The sequence below is a fragment of the Colossoma macropomum genome, unplaced genomic scaffold, assembly GCF_904425465.1.
Source record: "Colossoma macropomum unplaced genomic scaffold, Colossoma_macropomum, whole genome shotgun sequence".
In the NCBI taxonomy this organism is placed as follows: Eukaryota; Metazoa; Chordata; class Actinopteri; order Characiformes; family Serrasalmidae; genus Colossoma; species Colossoma macropomum.
In genome coordinates this window covers 17,724,046-17,749,442 of record NW_023494788.1, presented here as the reverse complement: position 1 = coordinate 17,749,442, position 25,397 = coordinate 17,724,046, and the positions used below count along the sequence as shown (strand labels likewise).

At 37.7% G+C, this 25,397-nt stretch overlaps 1 protein-coding gene across 2 annotated transcripts; it reads left to right on the top strand.

Moving 5' to 3' along the window:
- The first annotated feature begins 3,885 nt into the window (after positions 1–3,885).
- slc7a2 (solute carrier family 7 member 2) lies at positions 3,886–25,367 on the top strand. Of its 2 annotated transcripts, none has more exons than XM_036568683.1 (12): positions 3,886–4,198; positions 6,314–6,698; positions 6,954–7,109; positions 7,742–7,907; positions 8,000–8,136; positions 8,290–8,512; positions 9,753–9,889; positions 12,446–12,548; positions 16,778–16,968; positions 18,231–18,397; positions 20,017–20,125; positions 22,117–25,367. In XM_036568683.1, the coding sequence occupies exons 2-12, from the start codon at positions 6,335–6,337 to the stop codon at positions 22,269–22,271; spliced, it is 1,908 nt and encodes a 635-aa protein (XP_036424576.1). In that variant the 5' UTR covers positions 3,886–4,198; positions 6,314–6,334; the 3' UTR covers positions 22,272–25,367. The 2 variants fall into 2 exon arrangements, with proteins under 2 accessions (XP_036424576.1, XP_036424575.1); XM_036568682.1 differs by lacking the exon at positions 9,753–9,889 and adding an exon at positions 9,326–9,465.
- The last annotated feature ends 30 nt before the right edge of the window (positions 25,368–25,397 follow it).

The following is a 25,397-nucleotide window of genomic DNA, read 5'->3' as shown; positions in this document are numbered from 1 at the left end:
ATGCATTGGCAACACTTGAGCCTAAGCAATGAAAAAATAGAAATAGCATGTTCTTAGCAAGTTTGGTGAAACATATAAACGTGTAGCAATGAAATTAAACTATTGAATAGGCATTTTTTGTGGATTACTGGGGAGGAGCAAAGGTCTAAGATGCTTTCTATTTGATGTAAGTTTGATGTAAGCATATGGGTTCTGACAGTGGGGTACCTTGAGGGCCTTTTAGGCCTTCAGAGAAGGCAAAATGATTTACCTGAAAAAAAAGACTGTCTTTTAGTTTATCTTCTTGCATTTAAACTCTGCAGGTATTTTAGTAAAAGTCTTATTTAATTGTTAAGTTTTGATTGAAAAACAATATGGTTAAATTCTTGAAATGCCCAACAGAAAACGATCCAGTCAGGATTTTTTTTCTCAGTGGTATCTAAATAGATACAGCCAAGCAACCTTTCCCATTGGTTTGATTTCATACAGCTGAATTAAATGCCTATTGCATCAGATTAACTACCAGCATAATTAGGAACTGACAGAGGAATCAGTCGTGTTTTGATTTCCAGTAGGTGGGACTAATTTTGGAAGAAGAAAATGTCATTCTTTAGGCCTTCTGGAAGTTCTAGATATGTTACTGACTGTGAAGTGACGGCCTAACTATTATGTTTCAGTCAGATGTTAGATATGTAAAACAGCGGCAGCATTATTCCAGCGCCCTTTACTGAACTGCAAAACTGCTGCAACTGTCAGAAAGTGAATAAAACCACACAGCATGGCTGCTTACAGTTTGCTGTTGGGTTTGTGATCTAAAAAACTTGGAATTGCCCCTCTTCAGTGTCAAACGATGAGCGAAGCTGCTCAATATTGTCCAAGGTTTTAGAAACTGTCTGGAGTGAAATGTGCAGAGCAAACTAACAGCTTTGAATACAGCGGATTAAAGTTGTCCAGGATCCTGTTAAAGAAGTGGCAGCTGAAGTTGGCTTCCTATTTCCCAGCTTGTTTTGCAAATTTTCCATTCGACCTTAAATGGTGCCGCATTTACATTCTGTCGCCTGTAGGAATAGGAAGCCAACTTCAGCCTTGTTTAAAGATGAACATCAGCCATGCCTGTTGACAGTTCAGTTCTTTGAAAAGGGTATGAAAAGTGCCTACATCCCCTTCACAGCCTGGAGTGGTACATTTCTGCACATAATGTGCCATTTTCATTGTTGTTGCTCTGTATACCTGCTTGGCTAGAACATGGGCTGGTGTATGTAAATTTTGAGGGCGTACATATTAATCAAGATTGTTAGATAACAGTTTAAGATTTTGGAATTGGCCCATTTTACTACTCTCTTTTGCTAATGCAGGATTTGCATTTGAAGGAGGAGAAAACAGTGTTTGAGGTTTACTTTATTGTCAGTTCCATGTACCAAACTCTCCTTATTCACTCATGCCAATGGTAATTATAGTTCTCCATTCTATGGCACATTTACAAATAACTCATTTTCCATTGTACACCATGTAGTAGGCATTAATAAGTCTATGTTTCTGAGGGGTTAATTTGTGCCTAAACAGACTACACACTACACAGGATGTAAAAAGTTAGACTATTTTGTCAGGACTTGCTGACTCATGACTTGGTCAGTGCTACTCCAAAACCTTATAATGGTCATTGAAGTGCATTCACTGATTGTCTTGGGTCACTGATTTCCTTTTAAATTTGCATGTGCCCTTTCGCATTAATGTTGTTTTACTTTTACTAGAATATCCCATGTGCACATTCACAATCTGTAGCCTCTTTCTTTTTGTCTTTTTTCATTATTTCTGACACAATTTTACATTTTGAAGGTCCTTTGAGCAGCTCTTTGCAACTCTTTTGTTTCTTTGTCAATTTATTCACCAGTTTCTGGCAAAAGCTTTTAAAAGAAAAACATTCACTGAGGTTTTAAAACTGCATCATGCCTCTGTGTCTCCCGGGGTGGTGTGCGTATGAATGTTTGCGGTCATGGCTCCAACTCACACATCTATCAGGGGTGGCATTTGCTTTCACCCTGGCATTCAGGACACATAATGGGCTCAGAGCTGGGCGGTGATGGACTGAACTCAATGCCGGACACTGCTGATGGATTAAGCAGACTACAGCAGTTGAAGGCAGACTGGCTGCTTTAGAAATCAGCTGAATGCAGTGGTTTGCACTTTAACAACCTGACTGTTGCATCAGGATACTTAAGTCGTTTTTTTCTTTTCTTACTCATACCTTGCATATAGATTGATACCAATACAGAGAGCACAGTTTATTTTCTTTAAAAGCTAATAAGCATTAAAATGGACTACATTTAATTTAAGCACTTCACTTAATATGACCCACTAAAATGGAAGAATACACAGCCGTCAACATATCAGCAAATAAACAGTAATTTTGCATTAAAGGTTCTCTGTAGAGGATGTTTTAACTTATTTTCACTTGGAAAAATCAACAAAAAATGTAATTTGGCCAGGGGCACCCAAACTCTTACATATGAATTTATGACAGTTCTTTTAATGCGTTTAACCCCTTAAAAGGCCGGCGGGCCCAAAATTTTATGACCTACTTCTATAACCTAAGAATAGCTCAACCAATTTGCTCTGGAGTCCCTGTAGTTACTGCAAAATAAGTCTTAGTATGTAATAAGCCTGGGACTTTTTCCCTTTCAGGAAAAAAAATACATGTGCAAATGTGTGTAAAATTAAACTATTTACAAGAGAGGAATTGGAGTTCTAGTATTATGCTAGCAGCTTGCTAACATTAGGCTACATGTGGCTACTATTGTTATCACATGACATACTTTGCTTTACCTTTAAAGTTGTTCTGTGATATTTCAGGCCAGATTTGTCACAGAGACCAATACACCACTGCTGATACACCGTATATCATATTATATTTTTAAGAATGACTGCAATCTTCAGTAGAACTATTTGAGCTAGTTTTACAGCCCTAAAGTCCTGCAAAAGTTTGGGCACTGCTGGTCAAATTACAGTTTAAGGGAAAATAACACATCTGCCCAATTTAATATACAATTACACTTTTTTTGCTGAATTTAACATATTGAGGGACAAAATAAATAAATTGTGGCCTGTGCAAAAATTTTGGTACATTTTATATTTTATGTTGATTTTTTCCAGTCTGTTAAACATAGCAAAATAAATTGAGCAACATGTCATATTTAAGTTCATTCCCTGCAGAAGATGTGTTAACTTATTTTCACTTAGAATATCAACAAAACATGTCATCAGCCCAGGGATGTATAAGCTTTTGCATATGACTGTAAATCTGATCAAGCATTTATGCTAATTTGTAGCTTTTCTTTCCCCTGGAATTTAAACTCATGATTTGTAGTATAACGTATTCCAAATGACCTTAACTTTGATTCATTGGACTATCTGTGCTCAGTGACCTAGAGAAACAGTCTCCCATAAAGGCCTTTTACCTGCGATCACTCCTCCGCATTCGCTTGTCCAATCAGCAGCCATGCTTTTAGCCACTTGTTCACACTGCGTTGGGCAAACAGATGTGTCTGTTTCAATGTTTGTCAATGTCAGTTGCTTAACCATTTTTCAGTGGTCAGTAAGTGCTCTGGCAGCTGGACATGTGTGCATTGGAAAAAGCATTTTTTTCAAAGAAGGCACACAAACGGTTATTTCTGCCTCCTTCTACACATACACATGCTTGCATGCACATACACACATATACTCACACAGATGTGTACACACACACACACACACACACACACACACAGTCCACAGTGCTTTGCCTCCTCTGGACCCTGGGTGACCCAGTGTTTCATGCTTTAAAGACCAACATTGCCTCTCAGTCCATGCTACCAGAGTAAATCCACCCCCATTCTTCTTGTTGCCTCCTCCTTTTGGGGCGGTACAGCTCTCAGACCAGTCCTCTGGAGTCCAGGCACCAGGGCAGAGCAAGTTAAGACTCAGCCAGGATAGAATGAAAGGAGAGGTAAAAATAGAAGAGTTGGGGGTTCACATGTCAGTAGTTAGGGCTTGAGCCTGAAGGAAGTAAGGGTTAAACTTGAGACAGGACTTTATAGATAGACCCACAACTCTCCCGCCTTTAAAGCAGTCAGTGACAGGATTCCCTAAGAGCTGTGTTGGGGTGCTGTAAGAATTCCTTCAGAGCCAACACTGCCTACAATATTAGACTTGCAGCTACCTGTTTGATTCACACCTCTAACAGGTAAGTACTGTGACAATTTCTCATGGCCTATGAAGTTTCTTTTTTATGTATGAAGTTAGCGTCTGTGCAACTTTAATAGTCTGTCAACTTAGTATTTATGCAGCAGTAACTGTATTAATGGTGAAATTAGCATAGTTTGAATTTCAGCAAAGAAGTTATGCCTACTAACTCCTCTTTAATGGCTATTATATTAAAACATATTAGACTGTGATTTAATAGTACTGTAACAATTTCCTGTTCCCAGTATTTATGCTACTGTAACTCTGTTTATAGTGAGAGTGCCGTATGAATTTCTAGGAACTTAATGCTTCCACTAACTCAACTAATCTGCAAGAGCTAGACTTTTCTGTTACGTAGGACTGGAGAGTGGTGATTCAGGTAGCACACAGTGTAGACTGATGTGCCCCCAGGGCAGGTTCCTGGAAGTCTTCCTGAGTTACAGAGCAAGAAACTGTTCACAACTGTCCCTTTCACAGGCTTTACACAAGCTTACATTATTATGCTAATGTTCTTTTCAAATGCACCAGGGAATTCCTAAGCCTTTGACAAAGAGCATATTTTGTGTAGCAGCACTTATTTAATGGAACTCAGTTGAGGTGTTTCATGTGGGCTTGGTATGATGCAATCCCAAAGACTGGATCTGCAACCTGGATCTGTGAAAGAACATGTATTTGGCCGTTTGCCATTTATACAAGTTGAGAAAAGCTCGCTTTCTTGACATTCTGGTGCGGAACAGTGGAATGATTAATGTGGCAATGACTTATGGAAACTGATCAGCCCTCAACACTGAGATTCCTGTATGTACATGCATTGTCCCAAACTGGGTATAAAACACATTTTATGCCACACAAAATGGACACAACCACGAACACAGATTTGAAAATAGTTATTAATGAGTCAGTAATGAGATGATTCTGTAGTGACCTCTGAGCCACAAGTGGGACGCTTCCTTGGCAAACACCCAGCGAGTTAACCGATACTCTAACTTTATCAGCCTACAGCTGTCAAAATGATTTTTTTTACACATCACATTATGTAATACTTGCTCAAGCCTTTGCTTCTTTTTTTGTTGAGGCATAGTATGAAGGCCCTACCCCGAGTGCAGATATGTGTTAAAGCAATGCTTGAAGTGATTGTGTTTCACTGTTCTCCTGCATACTGTACAATGCAAACTGACTCAAGAATGCTGGGTGGGTTAAACCAATGTCATGTCAATGTCTGAATATGGTGCAGAGGAGTTACTCTGTTAGTCCTTCGAGAGTTAAGTTCATGCACTGGCTGAGTGCAGCCTTTATGAGCTTTAAAAAGGAGTTTTTTGGACTTTTAGCGATTTATTTTTTCATCATTAGAGTTAAGTTGTGCAATGTGGCAAACATACATGTACATTTGTGAACAAGTAGAAACGGACAAAATGTACCAGAAAAACTGCAGTGCCACATTTAGGAAAGGGCTATGAAAAATGATGAGTAGTCTACAAGATTTTTGCATTTCACAAAATAAACTATTCAAAAAGAGAGAGAAGAAAAAAATAAACAATTGGTCAAGGTGAATAAAATGATGGCATTATGGGCTGATGCCCAGTTAGCTATTTGAAACAATGCAGCTTGTGAAGTTACTATTCACTGGTGGTTGCTGTTTACAGGGTCTTACAGTCTTTTATATTACACATGCAGTTTTCCAGAAGTATTGATGAAGTATTGATGACAATACACAATTAGATGTTACCCACACATTTGAATACTCAAATACAATTAACCCCCTTATGTCCAACAACTAAATAAAGTATGATTAGGGAAAATTGCCACTGAAGTTTTTATGATTCAGATTCGTCTAGAGCAGTAACACCTTGCATGAACATCTAACAGTAATGTTAGACTTATTTTGAATACTTGGAATTTTCATACTTCTATTCATAATTAAAATTGGATTTTCTGCTGTTTTATTGAAAATGTCTATGTTTAATATTATGATATATTAAACTCACTGTTTAGCTGTTCATATTTGTGCTCATGCAAGTTCAGAGAACATATGGACTAATTCAGATATGGACACTAACGGTTTAAATTATTATTATTTACTTTATTATTATTTATATTATTATTTACATTTCTACAGTTTCTAGTGTTAAGCAAAAGAATGCTGGCCCACTTGCTGTCGTTCGGCCGCTCTCTGGTGCGTAGGAAGAATGTGGACTGTCTGGAGGACTCCAAGCTGTGCCGCTGCCTCTCTACGGTGGACCTTATCGCCCTAGGAGTGGGCAGTACGCTGGGGGCTGGAGTCTACGTACTCGCTGGAGAGGTTGCTAAGGGCAACTCAGGCCCCAGCATTGTGGTGTCTTTCCTCATTGCTGCCCTGGCCTCCGTAATGGCAGGCCTGTGCTATGCTGAGTTCGGTGCTCGGGTGCCCAAGACAGGCTCAGCTTACCTGTACAGCTATGTGACTGTAGGAGAACTCTTGGCCTTCATCACAGGATGGAACCTCATTCTCTCCTATGTTATAGGTGAATATAATAAGTTGTGGGACCATTTGGGTGTCATTTTAATGTTTTTTAACCCCTGAAACCCTAGGGGTTGGTATAGCTTAAGATTGATAGCTGAAGAATAAACCTAGGGTTCAAGGGGTTAAAATTCATTGCATTGTCTCTTAATTTTCAAATTACTATTTGAAAGTATTGCTTTTTGATCTTGGATTTTCAAGCACAATATTGCATTCATTTTTTTCATTGTAAACACACAATCTGATTGTTTTGATGCAGGAACCTCAAGTGTTGCCAGAGCTTGGAGTGGAACCTTTGATGAACTAATTGGGGGCCATATAGAGAAATTCTGCATAACATACTTCAGAATGAACTTGCCTGGTCTAGCAGAATACCCAGACTTCTTTGCAGTTTGCCTTATCTTACTGCTTTCAGGTATTTTCTTTTATTCAAATGTCTGTTGACCACATGTCAATGCTGTGACAGTTAATTGTTTCTCATATCAACAATTTTTTGTCTAGTAGATACGTTTGGGCATGTCCCTGATGTGGGCGAATGTTTTCTCAAATCCAGTAAGCAAAGGTAGAGCAATATCTAATAGTGGCTAAGAAGGAGCCGCATTCACACAATGAATAGAACATGTCAGGGGATTTTGTAGCACGGAGCATCTGGCTTTGTGTTAAGATCCAAAGTCAGTTGGCATCTGTCCCAATCTACTATTCCCGAAAGACTGACATTTGACTTACTGGACTAAGCACGGTGTTGCAAGAGGACACTCTGGACACTATGTAAACAGAGCATTTCTCTTTTTATTTAATCGTAGTAAGGCCACTAAGCGAGTTTTTTTTCATGGCCGCCATGCTATATGAAACAGCAAAGCCATGTTGGATGTGAGAAGCTGAGGTTTACACTTTGTAAAGGTTAGAGCACGCAGCCCTCTGGTTCCTCTTGTCTAGGCTATCTCATTACTCCCAAACGAAAAAAAGAAAAGGGGACCTAGAATGGAGCCTTGTGGAACACCATGCAGTTATGTTGACTGCTCTCTTATTTCTTTGTTTTTTTCTTAGGTCTTCTTTCCTTCGGCGTTAAAGAGTCAGCGTGGGTCAACAAAGTTTTCACAGCTGTAAATGTGCTCGTGCTTATGTTTGTCATTATATCTGGGTTCGTCAAAGGAGATTCTCTCAACTGGAACATATCTGAAGAATCCCTCATAAATGTCACTATTGTGACAAGGTGAGAAACACCTTGTCCCAGTTCTAATACAGATAATAGTTTCAACATGTGAAGAAATTACATTCTACTCATACATCTGCAAATCATTACAGGAATTTGTCCTACACTGGAAATGTCACTAGTGATTATGGAGCCGGAGGATTTTTGCCTTATGGCTTTGGAGGAACACTAGCTGGTGCAGCCACATGCTTCTACGCCTTTGTAGGATTTGACTGCATTGCAACCACAGGTATAAACATAATAATACCTAGACATAATAAAAGAGATTGTCCTGGTTTTAGTTAAAGTCACTAATTGTTAATTAGTATGTATGTAGTGTATGAATCTTTCATTTTAATGATGGAACGTAGCAACATAGTATTTCCTGTGTTCTCTTGATCAGGTGAGGAGGTGAAGAATCCTCAGAGGGCAATTCCCATTGGTATAGTTTCCTCCCTGCTGATTTGCTTCTTGGCTTACTTTGGTGTGTCTGCTGCCCTCACCCTCATGATGCCTTACTATCTTCTGGATGAGAAGAGCCCACTACCTGTGGCCTTTGAATATGTTGGCTGGGGACCTGCTAAATATGTGGTGGCAGTGGGCTCACTGTGTGCACTATCAACCAGGTAATTATCGTTCCCTCTCTCCGACTCACCCTCAGTGATTTGCTTTTAGGAATATAAATGTAACTGTAATTTAAGGGCATATCAGAAAGCAGGCTGTTTACAAAGGTGAGGGTATATCTAATTAGAAAAATGTCATTGTCTGATGTGATGTGCTTAATTGGGTCTATTGTGGATTGATTCCTAAAAACCTCTAATGGCTCTGTGGTGGTGGTTTGTGTGAAAGAGCTGCAAGCATACACGGCCTTGCACTAGTATCCAATCTCAGCTTTGTTGTTGCACTCTTTCAGGACAAAACCTAAGCATGCCTGGTGTCTTTCGTTTTTCCTGGTGAGTGAAATCAGTGATCGATTATGTGCTCAGGTGAAGGTTCAACAGTAAAGTCTGTGTTGTAGTAGAACTGGAACTTAACTATGCAGGGTGAATGCTCTAAGGCAAGAAAATTGGCTACTCCAGTTCTTCAAAAGTATTTGAAATCTACTTACACGTAATTTCCACTTTTATGAACACAGTTGAGATAGAGATACCCATAACTTTATTACAAAGCCTAGAGATGATCCAGGAAAAAATAAAGATGCCAAGATTGAATGGCTAAATCCCTAAGTTCTCTTTAAATGCTATATAGTGTCCACATTTGAAATCTCTAAAAGGAAACCCACCAATCATGACCACTATATAATGCATAAGAAGAGCTTTTGGGGATCTGGTCTTTAGCATGTAATTGTAATGCTCTGTGGCTGTGGTGCGGTGTGGCTGGTGTGAGTGGGTAGCCTGACTAACGTGTTGGTCCTATGCATGTCTCTGCTCTATATGCAGTCTGCTGGGCTCCATATTCCCAATGCCACGTGTAATCTATGCTATGGCAGAGGATGGGGTGCTTTTCAAAGTGTTAGCCCGAATCAATCCTAAGACGAAGACCCCACTTATTGCCACAATGACCTCCGGTGTAGTTGCAGGTGAGAGCTGGGGGTAAAACTTGCTGTGTAAAACTGGCGGCATGTTCCACGAGGCAAAAGTGAATGTTGAATATTAGGTTATATTTGGACAGTCAGAAATATTCCTTATCACACAGAAACAAACTCTTAATGGACACAGAATGGAAATATCAAAAGAAAATTATACAGCTAAAAAAATTGCCGGAGCTTGGCATTTATTTGCTCATTCACAGTTGCCTGTGGTGTCGCATATGTTCACAACTGTCAAGACTTTGTGTTTGAACCATGACCCCATGTTTTGTCTCTAGCCTTTTGGGCGCCATGTTTCCTCTGCCCCGCATTCTGTTTGCCATGGCGCGAGATGGCATACTATTCAGATTTCTTTCCAAACTGAGTAAGCGCCAGTCACCAGTAGCTGCCACTATGGCGGCGGGCTCCACTGCGGGTAAGCTCCAACAGAGAGAGGCCTAGCACGGTCTGCTGTCTGCTGTCAGTCTGGGTGGCGGTACAGTGTGTGCATGCTTGGGCTTGAGGTGGTGGAGGATGCATGCTGTTGGTCTGGTGGTGGTGGTAGTGTTGCTATGAATCTGGATGATCTATATCTATTCAGTTGTAGATGTGGGGAACCCTCTGTTGCACGTATGCCTTTTTCTTGCTAGTAATTACCTGCGCCAACTGAATCAAATGCATTTAGTTGCTGTCATATCAAAAGCTCGTAACTCCAATTTTTTGTTTACTTGGTGCTGTTCACATAGTATAAACACTTTACAATGAATGGATTGATAGAATTCCTCAAAAAGAATAAAAACGCTTTCTTCAAAAATGCTCACATTGCTAACAATACGTGAAGATGAATAGCTACTAATTAGATCACATTAGCATGGTGTGACTTGTTGTTGTGGATGACCAAACTTGGAGCTTGAAATACTGATCTAAGAGGTTCTGGAGAGCAAAATAGTGCAGAGAAAGTAAAACACTTACTTCAACGTTAATGGTTTGACTTGGTCTTTCTCCAAATATAACTTCAGTTAATGAAAAATGGCAAAATGTGAAACAAACAAACGCATGCAAAACTATTACAGCTACAGTATTATGCTAACCTAGCAAAAATCTGTAAACTAACCGCTTATTCTTATAAAACATGATCAGTTTTTCATGCCTGTACAGAATTTATGGTCCGGGCAGAGTTCTCTGTAGTATCAGCTGTAGAGAGATTCTCAGAGAGAACAGGGGAAGTTGAAGACTTTGATGCTAGCAGGGGTGAGTTCAGTGGGTGTTCAAAGCTGAATGGTGGGTAGGGAGTAGAGTACAGCAGAAAGCACCGGGCAGAGGGGTTCAGGGAGTCCAGCTTTGCTTTGGGAGGCCCCTGTGATTGTCATGAGTGAAGTCCATACTGGAGTGGTTTGGGTTTATTAGTGTACAGTGCAGGCCTGCTGAGTGGAAGTTTGGGCACCTGTATCAATGCACAGGAGTCATGGGGCATGTCTGGAACTGATTGTTCACTTTAAATCAATAAAGCATTTGCATCGTGTCTTCATGTCAGCCTTTGGTGTAGGATTCTGTAATCATTATACATAATTTGTTGAGAATGTATTGAAAGTATGATGACTGCTGTACTTATTTTTTCTTTATAATAACTACTGCACTGAAAAAAGGATGATGCATTGAATTTACCTGATTCAAATGAGTACGTCATTGGCATATGAGTTGTATTAGTTACTTTGGCAGCAATTGGGTTGCTATGTCTTTTATTTGTGTGGAAATGAATCGAGTAAACCCAAAGCATTTTTTCAATGTGAGCACTCCTTTCAAAGATAATAACCTGACGTTAAAATTTGATTTTTTTTTCATGAATTTCAATATTTAGATAACGTTTTCTTGAAAAATATGCACGGAGATTTGTAATGTAGTGTCAGCGCTTAATGTGCATCCATCAGAGCTTACGGATATTTGCCACAGTCAGCAGTACATGAGACATATTTCTTTTCTGGTTCTTATTTTTTTTAATTAATTTTCCAGTGGAAGAATTTTATTCTAAAGAAATCTAAAATAGTGCTGTCCTCATTCAGCGCTATATCTATAAAATGAATAAAGGCAATATGTGCTCAAGTAAGTGTGCATGCTTCCAGTGTGTTGTACTAAAATCCTTGATTAGGATTTTCATAATCTATGGACCTGTTCTGTTGTTGGTGTTTGATACAATTTGTGGTTTGAAAGATGCTCACCAGGAATTCATAATATTTCAGTTAGACATTTATAACAACTTAGTTGCTTCAACAATTTGGCATAGCCCATCTTAGGCCTGTTATGTTCAAATGAATATGGTGAGTCTCATGACTGTGTGGATTCCTGATTAAGCTCTTTTCAAATACATTCTCTTAAAGTCTTGTTTGTGTTCTATATGTGTTTTGCACTTTTCCTATCAAAGGAATAGTTCATGTCTGGTGTTTGAAGTTTGTTTCTTTAGCTTTGTGTTGGCGTTGTGAGACTAATGTAGCTAATAATTAATAGATGCTTATAATCACCAAATAGCATCATATGAACTACATGCCATCATTTAATGTCTATAGAAATGGACAAAAGTACAGAGCTATTCATGCGTAAAGAGAGCTGATAGTACAGTTTTAGCTATGTAACATATTGTTGTCTATTTTTATAGATAGCAATATGTCGTACAGTGTCAGAAACCACATAAGCAAATCTATTTGAGATTAACAACTCAAAGTGTTTAATGATTTAGACATGCGTGTTGAATAGTGTTAATTGGTGACATATAGCTGCTATTATTTGTTAGCTTCATTAGCCTCTAAACCTAAAAAAGCAAGCTTTGGACACCAAACATGTCTTGGTTGCAGTTTTTACTATTCCTTTAATATGGACTTTACATTGTGTGTGGAGTGGTGTAGTGTAATGTAGTGTCATTTGTAGGACTAATGTCATTTAAATTCACTGTAATCCCTTATTATGTCTAATCTGTGTTTTTTGTGTATCAACCTCACAGCTATCATGGCTTGCATTTTTGACCTCAAAGCCTTAGTGGACATGATGTCTATTGGAACCTTGCTGGCCTACTCTCTGGTAGCTGCTTGCGTTCTTATTCTCAGGTCAGTGCCCGTGTCTTCACTCTGCAAATTTACTATGTACTGCAAAACAGGCTTCCATGCTAAACAAACCTGCAAGCAGCTGTAGCACAGTCTTGAAGACACGCCCCAGTGTTGCAGCGAATGTTATTGGATTAGGCCTATGATATAATCAACTGAATACAACTATTGTGCAAGTCTCTGGGGCTTCTCTAGTTCGTAGCTTTGTTTATTCAGCCTTGTTTTTTCCGACAGGCCCACCTTAAAGGGCTCAGAGTTATGTTTACCAAAGTCATAAAAATGACCCGTTAAAAAAAAAAAAAGGAATTTTAAGAATCTGTGAGGTGTTGACCAAAGAACACACACCTCTAATACTCATACACCAAGAGCTCTTTCAGCAGTTGGTAGGAGGGAGGAGGGCATGCAGGCCTATGAGGGGCTAACAGGGGTTTTGCGGGAAGGGTGTCCTAAACATGAAAACTGTGCTCACTAATATGATTATACCATAACTTACTGCAAAGAAATCAAACTTTTTGTGTATACCTACAAGTACTGCAGGGAAAAATCTGATTAGCAACTCATGTAAAGATATTTTGGTGATGAAATTGCTTTGTTTATTATTTTAACCCATAGAAAACTTATTACTTTTGTTATGCAATATCTCTTATTACATAATTACAAAGTGAGTTACGCAATAAGTTACATTTGGAGTATAGATTTCTGATTTATTTGTTTGTTTATTTATTTATTCTAATATCAGGTGACAACAAAATCATTGTAAAAACATTAAGGATTTTTTTGTCTTTCCACAAAACAAGACTGCATGTACAACACTAATTTTAAATCAAATTCAAATGATAATAAAACCTTTAGTACTTACATAATCAAACATTGTATTGATTGATAGTTTGGAATGTAGTAACTGTGACTAAGAAATAATATATGATGTTGTTATTGTCAGGGACTTTTAAGGGTTATATTATATGTCCAAATACAACCCTGTTTCCAAAAAAAGTTGTGACACTATGCAAAATGTAAACAAAAACAGAATGAAATGATGTGAAAATCACTTCAACCCTATATTTAATTGAACATAGCACAAAGACAACATTTCAAATGTTGAAATTGAAATTGAATGAAATTTTATGAAAAACATATGCCCGTTTTGAATTTAACACCAGCAACACATCTCAAAAAAGCTGGGAGGGGGCAAAAAAGACTAGGAAATTTGTACACAAAGGGGGTACACAAATTTGTGCAATGCTAAATAAAACACCTGATGGAACCTCTCACAACTAATGGGCAACAGTTAGTAAAATGACTGGGTATAAAAAAGAATCCCAGAGAGTCTTTCAGAAGTAAAGATGTGGAGGAGTTCACCACTGTGTGAAAGACTATAGTGCAACAATTCAAGAATAATGTTACTCAACATAAAATAGCAAAGAACTTGTAGATTTCATCATCTGCCATACATAATATCTAAAAAAGACTCCAGAGAAATCTTTGTATGCAAGGGACAAGGCCAAAAACCAGTATTGGCTGACTGTGATCTTCAGGCCCTCAGGTGGCACTGCTTTAAAACAAGACACAATTTTGTAGTGGAAATCTGCATGGACTCAGGAGCACTTCTGACAACCACTGTCTGAACACAGTTTGTTGCTGCATCTACAAATGCAAGTTAAAATTCTACCATGCAAAGAAGAAACCATATATAAACAAGATCCAGGAATGCTGCCACTTTCTCTGGGCCTGAGCTCATTTAAGATGGACTGAGGTGAAGTGGAAAAGTGTTTTGTGGTCCAATTTTTTTTTTTTTTTGGAAGTCATGGAAGCCTCATCCTCTGGACTAAAGAGGAGAAAGAGACTATCCAGCTTGTTATCAGCGCATAGCCAGCATCCATGATGTTAAGGGGGTGCATTAGTGCACATAGCATGGGTGACGTGCACATGTGTGAAGGCACCATTAATGCTGAAAGATATGTATAGGATTTGAAGCAACATTTGCTGCCATCCAGATGACGCCTTTTTCAGGGAAGACCTTGCTTATTTCAGCAAGACTCCGCCAAACCACATTCTGCACTTATTACTACAGCATGGCTCTGTAGTAAAAGATTCTGTGTACTAAACTGGCCTAACTGCAGCCCAGGCCTGTCACTTGTTAAAAACATTTGGCACTTCATGAAACGAAAACATGACAAAGGAGACTCTAAACTGTTGAGCAGCTGAAATCCTGTATCAAACAAGAACGGGAAAACATATCACTTTCAAAACTACAGTAATTGGTCTCCTCAGTTCCCAAACCCTTACAGAATGTTGTTAATAGAGGAGGTGATGCAACACAGGGGTAAACATGCCCCAGTCCCAACTTTTCTGAAGGTTGTTGCTGTCATCAAAACTGGCATATATTTTTTAAAAAAATTAAAATTTCTCAGTTTTAACATTTGATATGTTGTCTTTGTACTATTTTTAATTAATTATAGGGTTTAAACAACTTGCAAATCATTGCATTCTGTTTTTATTTACATTTAGCATTTTGCAGTCCCAACTTTTTTGGTAACAGTATTGCATACAGTCACATGCAAAAGTTCAAATGACATTTTTTGTTGATTTTCTAAGTGAAAATAAGTTAACACATCCTCTACAGAGAACATTTTAATGCACAATTACTGTTTATTTGCACCGCGACCCAGAAGGATAAGCGGTTTAGATGATGTATGTGTATGTATGTATGTTTATTTGCTGAGTTTAACCTGTTGGAAAAATAAATAATGGATAAAATGTGGATTATGCAAAAGGTATGGTACATTTTATATTTTATCTTTTATATTTTTGCAATATGTTAAACTCAGCAAATAAACAGAAATTGGGCACTAAAATTTGCTGACAAATGCCATATTAAAGTTTGTTCCATGTAGAGGATGTAGAGGACTTACTTTCGCTTAGAAAATCATCAGAATGTGTCATTTGACCTGGGTTGTTCAAACTGTTGCATATGGCTGTATATAATTAAATGGCTGTATATAAATAAAAGCTCTTTTTATATACATTTTATAGATAATTTGTCCTGTTAACTACTGCAAATCATTTGACCAATGGTATTCGGACTTTTGCATACAACTGTAAGTGTGACTTATGGGTCCATTAGTGGATAAAAAGAAGTGCTGAGTGGTTCAGGCAATGGGCAAAGTAGTTCAGTGCTGATTAGCTGAATAAATGTAAATACAGTGCAATATAAAATCTGTTTAAACAGGATGACTTTAAAGAAATAGTTCAGCAAAAAATCACAATTTTCCCCATAAACCCAAAAATAGTTAATCAGTCAGGACGTATGTCCCATCTGAAGCTTGCTTCTTTAAATATTCGCTGCAGCAACAAGGCTAATGTAGCTAATAATTAACAGAAACTTAGGGCAATATTAAGAAAACACTTCTACTACTTGTCCCCACATTAAAAAAGAATTTCAAATTTTTTTAGAATTTCAAACTAATTCAGAGTGGTTTGATGTGAACTGTGCATGGGAAAGAAACGTAATGGATTTACTTTACAGTGATGGTGATACTGCTGTATACAACAATGTCTACAACTCAAATACAGCCATTATATTTTCCATCTGAAATGTTGAGTGAATCTACGTATCTCGTCTGAGTTTTATATGTAATGTTGATAATTGTAAAATAGTGGTAAATCTGAAAATAGATCTCAGATCTGAATGAATTTCAGGAACATAAGTTTATCTCAAAACTGTCACAAAACAATGACTCTGGCATCAGGCAACGTATTTATAACCATTTCATATAATAGCTTTCCGTGAGGGAGCTTTTAGAGGCATTAAACTCTTCAGACGTCTGGTTCCTATCACCACCACTGTGAACAATTCTGAGGTTCTCTAGAATGGAGCATTTCACACCAAACCACTCTAAATGACTTTGTTTACATCTTAATGATCTGAATTCTGCAAATGTGTTGATAAAATCGTTTTGACCTTGTAGCTTGCAGAAAATACTCCTTCATAATCAAATGCTTTTATCATTTCTCACCTAGTGCTCATTATTTATTGAGCCACTTTACCCTGATTGTAATATTCACATTTTTTAGATATTCTGTTTGGGGGGTTCAAAAGCAACAGTTCCCATTTGTATAGTCATTTATTATACAGCTAAACCAACTGCACCATTTGTCATATTAATGTCAGGTTCCACTAGCATGGACACAACAGACATTATGTTTGATGATAATCCAGTCCTTCGTTTCAGGTATCGTCCAGACTCTGTACTTGAGAACAGCAGGATGAATAAAGAGGGAGAGGAGTCAGAGCTGACTGAGTCTGAGTCTCACCTCAACAGGCTGAAGGATGGAGAGATGACACTGCAGTCGCTCCTCAGCCCCTCTCTGCAGCCCACAAAAGGCTCCTCCAATGCCGTCAACATTGCTGTTGGGGTCATAGGTCGGCATCATGTCTTTTGCCACATCCTCTGATTCAAATGTCATTGATTACGTGTTCATTGGTTTTCTTACGTAGTTATTTAAGTAGCATTTCATGACACTTTGTTTTCTCTAGATAACGTAACAATTTTCTTCTGAGATGTGAGAGCACTGGTGCTCTGACCATGTATTACCCGAGCAAGATTTGCATTTTCTCTTTTTGCGGCCTCCGTTTGTGAAAATTAATCTCACAGCTTTTCTCAAAACAAAAATAAAGTTTGTTTCAGAAAAAAGCTGCTACACTGCAAAGTGCTACAGCAAACACAAAGGTCACCTCAGCTCCTAATTGCACCACCAGCGCTACTGGTGCCAAACTACTACTCAAATGAAAACTTGCTGACATAAAGTATAAACAGGCTGCTAAAACTGATGCTAAGTAAGCATCACCAGTGGCTAAATGTCACACATTTTCTGCTGAATGGAGCGATTGTTCAGCTTGATTGCACTGATCCAAACAATGGGGACAGTATGCAGTGTGTAAAGTGTGTAGATGTGATGTAAAGATTGCAGCATCAGGGCTGTAAGAACAGAAAACAGACTGTATAACTGTACAGTCACACAATACACAACAAAGATACATACACAACATAAAGATCACAGCATCTGGGCTGTAAAAGCAGAAAACAAACAAAAATTACTTGTTATAATGTGAAATAAAATGAGTGAATCCATGACATTTTAGGACTTCAATACTCATCAGCCTCTTGGGTTTCAAATAATTTTAGAAGGCTGTACAAAATTAAGACATTAAATGTGTCCAAAAGTTTGAACAGAGCCATAGATCATTCTGAATTAACTGAGAAAACTGTATAATGTGGAAAACAAGTTTATAACAAAATCAACACCCTGAATGCTTTAGGTTTGCAAGTGGTGATCAAATCACAACACAGATAACTTGACAAAAATGATCTATTAATAATAATAGCACAACATAATTACTATATTTTAAGTAACAGTAACAGTGTATTATTTATCAGTGAATACCTAGTTTATAGTTTATCGTATGTCTTTGCAGGTTATTTATTGATTTGTGTGTAATATATTGCTTTGTATGAGTTATCACTGAGTATAAAAAATATCAAATGAGAAATGATTTCAAACTTTTAAGTGGTATGTAGGTGAGACACTGAATGACATTTGTTTGAAAATATGTACATTTCAGATTGCTTGAAACTGAGCCTCCTGCCGCACAAATACTGATGTATATGTTTTCTCTTTCTACAGTTGTCACAGTATGTGTGATCAGTGCCATCACTACACATTACGGACAGGCTATTCTCAGCATGGTGCCCTGGGTCCTGGGAACACTAGCAGCGTCCTTTGTTGTGTTTTTCATATGCATCATCTTGGTCTGTAGACAGCCACAGACAAGCAAGAAGGTGTCCTTCATGGTATGTAAACTAGAAAAAGTTGAAGGTGATGAAAATGTGCATGACTTACAGCAATGGTTTGACCAAAAAGGAAATGTGCACTGTTTTCCCCAATACCCCAGATGAAGTCAATCAGTCAAGATGTTTGGTGTCAGAAGTTTGCTACTTTAGTTTTGCACTGAAGCTATAAGGCTAATGTAAGTAACAAGTGATCGAAGCTCATACTCAACCTGTTAGCACTGTGCAAACCGCCCAGCCACATCATCACATATTAAAAAACTGCACTGTGTTGTTAATCAATCTCTATTTAACTGTTTTCATTGTTTCTGACACTTTCTGACATTCTGTTATCTATAAAAATTGGTGAAGGTGTATATAACAGGCTTTAGGATGGTTGCTACTATTGGTTTTATCTAAGCAATGTATTTTTGTCCATTTTTATAGGATAACAGTAAGTCCTACAGTCTCTGAAGCTGCATAAGCAAGTGTATTTGAGATTACTTAACAACAGTGTGATTTGAAGTAAGTCAGTGGTGAGTTAAGTATTATGGACGATGCTAAACTGGTGCCTATAAGCTTCTATCAGCTACATTTGCCTCTTAGCTCCAGTGCAAAACTAACAGTTTTCTTGGGGACTATTTAGCTTTATAACTCCCTGCTTGTACCTCTCATGGATGCACCAGTCATGGATCTGAATAGATAAAAAAAAAATATGTTTGTCATAAAACTGTCAGAAAACAATGCCAGGCAACATATTCAGAACCATTTTATATAATAACTTTCTGTGAGGGAGCTTTTAGAGGCATTAAACTCTTCAGATGTCTGGTTCCTATCATTTCAAGCAAGTCAGTGGTGAGTTAAGCATTATGGACGATGTTAAACTGGTACCTATAAGATTCTATCAGCTACATTTGCCTCTTAGCTCCAGTGCAAAACTAAAGAAGCTAATACTCTCAGTCCCAGAGGAAAACAATCATATCTTGGCTGATCAACTACATTTAAGGTAAAATGATTTATTTATTTAAAATGGTTTAAATTTGTTTTTTATGTCACATGTTTTGTTTTAATGACCTGAGTGGCAATAGAAGAGATCTGTAATAAGTTGATAGGAAAATAGATGAAGAGAAACATATGCCATCGCTATGAAAAGCACATGCTTTTTTTGGCACAGCTGTAAATAGTGTTTGATACCATTTGGAAAATGCTTGTGTAGCACAGTGAATGTAGTTATATAAAGCATGTTGAGATGAAAAGAAAGGTATATACATAAATGAAACCATTATTTATACTTAATCTACACACTGAATATATTTCAGTAACATATAAATATGACATATATGTATATTTGTACTTTTATTTAAATTTTAAAAACTCTAAACATTCATTTATTGCACATGTATGTATTAGTACATATTGCAATATATGTACTTATACTTTTCTTATATGAAAAAGCATTGTTGGGGAAAAATGACAAGACATGCCCCATTTATTTAAGCCACAGCCAACATCAAAAGCAATGAGGTGCATCAAAACAAACCTGCTTAATTTGCTCCCCAGATACCCTGGCGTCAGTGTATTAGAGATGACCTGCGCAGATGTTCATTGCGGTCTGTTTAAAAGTGTGTTTGTTTGCTCTGCAGGTCCCGCTCTTACCCTTTCTGCCCATTCTGAGTATATTTGTCAATGTTTACCTCATGGTGCAGCTGAGTGGAGACACGTGGATCCGTTTTTCTGTCTGGATGGCTGTGGGTAAGAGCACACGCTCTCTCTCTCTCACACACACACACACACACACACATACACACATGCACACACACACACCACGGACATTTAGGACTCCAAACAATTTATTTAAGCATGGCTGGCAAAACTGATGGAGTAGCAGTTCATTAATACACATAGCAGAATGTTAACTCTAAAACGCCATACACATAAAATATGATACACTTTATACCCTCACATATATACTATATATCTTTATACCCTCCTGTGTCATTATCTAATAGAATGAGATGCCCAAAACCATACTGTATCCCTTTGGATGCTTGTGTTTGTAAAATACAGTGCTCTGCAAAAGTCTGAGACCACCATCTCTTAATTTCATGTCCAGTCAAAACACCCATTAAGTATAAGTTGTTCATTTTTCCGGAGATGTTCCTGAAGAGAGGAAGGAAGGGGGAAGCCAAAGAAAACTGGGTGAAAAACTAAGATTTTCCAAAACTTAATTTTGAACTTTGAGCTAATTATAATTATGGAGAAAATGGGACTCCTAACAACCATTCAAGACCTGGTAGACCACCGAAACTGTCACCATTAGATAAGCAGTACTTAAAGGTGCCATAAAATTAAGAACTGTATTTTCACTGGCACTTTACAGTTGAATGAATGTTTAGTACATGGAACTGTGAACCTCAAACACTGTTGTCTCTTCCTTCAAATACAAATCCCACATTTGCAAAAGAGGGCAGTAAAACCAGCTAATTCCAGAATCTTAAACTGTTACGTAACAGTCTTGACTCATTAATATTTTTTTTTTCATTAATTTTAATGCCCCCAAAATTTACATACACCAGCCCACATTCAAGGCCAGCAGCGAATTATGATAATGGAGGAACAGCAATGAAAATGGCATATTTTCTGCAAAAATGTACCATTCCAGGCTGTGAAGATAATGTCGGCACTTTTCATGCCCTTCTCAAAGAATCTTTAAATGAGGCTGAACTTGGCTTCCTATTCACCAGCTTCTTAATTGAATGTTCACTTCCACCTTAAATGCTACAGCTTGTACAGGTGTCATAATGCAACTACAGCACCATTTAAGGTGGAACAGAAAATTTGCAAAGCAAGTTGGTGAATAGGAAGGCAACGTCAGCTGCCACATCTTTAACAGGACCTGGACAACTTTAATTCAAACATGTTACTTTGCTCTGCACATTTCACTCCAGATAGTTTCGCAAACGTTAGACATTATTCAGCAGCTTCACTCAGTGTTTGACACAGAGAAGAGGGGCAGTTCCAACTTTATTAGCATCACAACCCCAACAGTAACCTGTAAGTAGCCAGACTGTGTGATTTTATCCACTGTTTGACAGTCAAAGCCAGATCGAAAGTTTCATAGTAAGCTAACAACTTTAATTTAGTTCCTGTTGTTGTTGAGTTTGTAAGCGAGTAGCTAGTGTAGATAACGTTAGCTACTAGCAAGCTCCAAGTAACTAGCATAGCTAACTAAACAGTGTGACGACTGAGCTTATTTATACAGAGGTTGATTTTATTTCCCTGCCTGTGTCTTTTTCGACATGTTGCTTCTGTGTGAGCCATCGTGGTGCCTGTAAACCAGCAAATCTGAGCTGAGCTCATCAAATTATTTATGAGCCCCCCATAAAAGGCTCTAGGGCCAAATCATAGGGTTGTAAATGGGAGTGTAAAACAAAATCTGTAGTAGTTCATGGCCATTTTGACTAGAAATGAAACAGATGAAGAATGGTCTCTGACTTTTGCACAGTAATGAATTTATTGTACATTTTTTTCAGATTCCATTTTTATATTGTTATATATGAAAAATATATAATGTTTTTTATTTAAAAATAAAAATGGTATAAGTGCATTATTATTATTATTATTATTATTTAATGTGTTAGACTTCAGGGAGTGTTTTTAAAATCTACAGTAGGACAAGAAAGGATGATGTGGGTGGACTATAGACACGTAAACTGATGTGATTTACTCTCAAACTTCAACAGGTTTTCTCATTTATTTTGGATATGGTATGTGGCACAGCAGTGAGCTCCAGAGACAAAGGCAGGCCGCTAATGCTGCGCCAGATAAAAAGGCGATGCAAAAAAAGGACGCCGCTGTGGAAAAGTTTGTCCATCCAGAGAAAACCAGTCAGTTTTAAAAAATTAAGAATTATGTCTTATGACTGTTTCTCTTATCAGCCATTGGGCTTTGTTAACCCCTTGACCAGCTGACAGTCCAGCTCTGCTCTGGACCTCCCCTAACAGGCCCGGTCTGGGCACGCTGCAGAGAAATGTTTTGCCGCTTTTCTCTTAAGATTGATATCCTCATGAATGATGTGATGCTTGAATGTTATTATAATGCACAATGTATGAAATATGAATGTAGTTCTCAGTCAGCACTGTGCATTTTAATGAGGAGAGAGGAAGACAGTCTCAAAACGAGTGATTGAGTTTAACATAGTGACATACTAACTGTTGCCTCCAGTTGTAGTATACTTGTACGCAATACCTTTAAAGGAATACTCCATTATTCTCCAACCTAATCTCTGTCTGCCACATCTATAGCATACTGTTACCATGGGCAGTAATTTCCTTGTATTTACAAAAGGATTGCACAGCCTTTGATATAATGGGAGTCAATGGGCCGGTGCAGGAGCGGCCATTATAAATGTGTTTTCAGTAGTGTTGTTCACATGTTCATAGCATGTTAAAATGCCTAAAGAGTAACACCACTGCTTTTGTATTTATATACTAACTTCACTGTATATGCATTTTTCTTTGAATCATCCTTTGAATCATCCATAGTTCCACCCTGAAGCCCAGCTGTTTGCGTGCAATTGCTATGACACTGCAACTGTAGCCCTCTCATTTAAACACAGCTTTTAAATGGTAAGTTCCATTGATGACCCCCTTGACAAAACTAAACAAAATGTCCAACTACTGACAAGCCATGAATTTGTTCATCATGGAAGTACATTGAGTCTTAAGTAAGCAAAACACAATGCTGATACCAGTAATACCAGTAACATCAATAATGCTAGCAGATGCCTTCAGCAGTTTACGCTGGACAGTGCTTGCAGGAGATCTATGGATAAACCAACAAGGAACAAACTAACAAAATCCATAGCAAAGTGTAAAGCTCTAGTTCCCCTCGAGACATAACATAGTGGTGTGAGAGCAAGAGGCTACAGTTGTGGAAGAGTTGGAACATGCAGCCGCTGTTGCTCTCACTGGACATTGGTGATGAAAATTGGAAACTACGTTTAGACTACGGAAAAAGCATGATTTTCATGTTCAACCCTGCGTTCATGTGATGAAAAAATATTGAAAAGTAGTAAATACATTCTGATGAAGCTTATTTTGTCCACTCATATAGCTATGACATAAATGTACAGTATGCATGTACTGTACAGTTTGAGCAAATAGAGCCCTATTCAAGCTGGAATCGGTCTGGTGGTAGAGGTGGTTTAATTTGAAAGAGGTTCGGCAGGCCGATTTGTATAGGACAAAGTAATTACCCTAAATGATCTCAGATAGCCAGGGTCGAATTGTCATCAAGGATTTGTTATTATACTAACATTAAGGATGATTCAAAAAGGACTAATATGACTGATGGAGCTCTGAGTTACAGATAATTTGCTTCAGAATTATTACTAAGCAAACTTGGAAATGGAGGATTTGTACTGGATTAAAATCATGATGTCTTTGGTTAGCACTCAAATTACAGAACCCTTCCAAGTAAAACTAATCCAGCTTGAACAGGGTTTAATGCAAACGTGATTATTGCAATTACCCACACAAAATATAGCGATTAATTATGATTCATTATTTTAATTGTTTGACATTTTTTATCATATAAGCACAGAGAAATGTCAAAATTATGCTACAGATGTGGCAGATAGAGAATAGGTTAAAAAAATGGGAGTATTCAGATGGTGAACAGACAGCTCAGAGAGTGTTTGCCAGTGGTAGAATAGCATTGTCAAAATTGACCATTGATTTACTAATGTAGTTACTCTGAGTTACTTCACTTTTTCTTAAATCTACTGACCATGACCAGTATTTCCAGTATTTCTACTAAAAATATATGTATATATTTTTCACTGTTTTCTTTCCCTTAGCGCTTTGTTAAAGATAACAAAAAAAGAAGAAAGTCACATTCACTTCAAAGACATTTTTTTTTCATCTTAATACAGTGTGGTGTACCCGTGTCTATACTATGCTGCAGAGTTGATGGTGTCACTTTTTAGCAAAGTGGCGTGTAGTATAATTAGAATGTATGCAGCTCTATTTTGGTAGTCTAACTCTAAGGTTACATTCCTTGCTCTGTTTATGTTATAGATTGTCGTGTCTTGTTTTGCCGTGGTCACTGTAGATATAGTCAAGTCCAAACAAATATTCTTACAGACTCACAAAAACAGTATAAAAAGAATCAAGCATGTTTGTCTTTACCCAGAGCACAGAGAGAGTGTTATGTATGTAAGTATTTTGTAATAGAATGTGATATTAATAGCCTTTTTTGTCTTTCTTTGTCATTTGTAGAGGTATAAAGACGTATATACAAGTGTAAATATTTGAGAACAAGAATGGAACAGTTATTTGATGAAAATGTCTGCGTTGGTAATAAAGCACCAGCTTTTGTCTGTTTTGCCAAATAATCCATGGGTATTTATAATGTGGCCTTTATGCATTTTTTCATCTATTTCAATTGAAGTGCTTTCACCCCTACAGACTGGCACTCCAAGTGTGCTCTGTGTGTCTTACTGCTGTACATCACTACTGCTTATAGTCTTATAGTGTGATCTAATGATCTAATGATCCACATCACTGATACTTTAATTGACTGCTGATACGCTGGAAAAATAATGCACTGAATTCTTTTTTTTTTCAAATGTGTACATTATTTCTACATGAATAAAATATATATAATGCCATTACACATTTATCTTTCAGTTTACTCTATTTTATTCATCTAGAAATGATCTGCACATTTGCATAAAGCAGATTCAGTGCATTTGACCTTCACAAGAAATGCTGAGCTGCTTGTTATGAACCAGTGTTCAGTCTGCACCACTGTTGTAAGATTCAAATGGCTTGAACATTGAGACCCTTAGGAAGCTTGTGCTCAAAGTCATCCAGAGATTTCTGCTCAAATACTGTTGGCTTTGTATCATTTGTAAAAGTGATCCTTCTGAATTTCTTCTGTAAGACCTGTACAGTGCCTTTTGAAATAAACAGTAGTCTTAATAACATGACTGTGTCACAGAGTGGTTCTATAAAATTCA

Bases quoted from the DNA above. Each gene is read 5' to 3' on its own strand.
- slc7a2 (XM_036568682.1), top strand. From the start codon at position 6,335: ATGCTGGCCCACTTGCTGTCGTTCGGCCGCTCTCTGGTGCGTAGGAAG. The intron at 7,908-7,999 runs GTGAGAAACACC...AAATCATTACAG, and splicing joins AATGTCACTATTGTGACAAG to GAATTTGTCCTACACTGGAA. The intron at 18,398-20,016 runs GTATGTAAACTA...TTTGCTCTGCAG, and splicing joins GCAAGAAGGTGTCCTTCATG to GTCCCGCTCTTACCCTTTCT.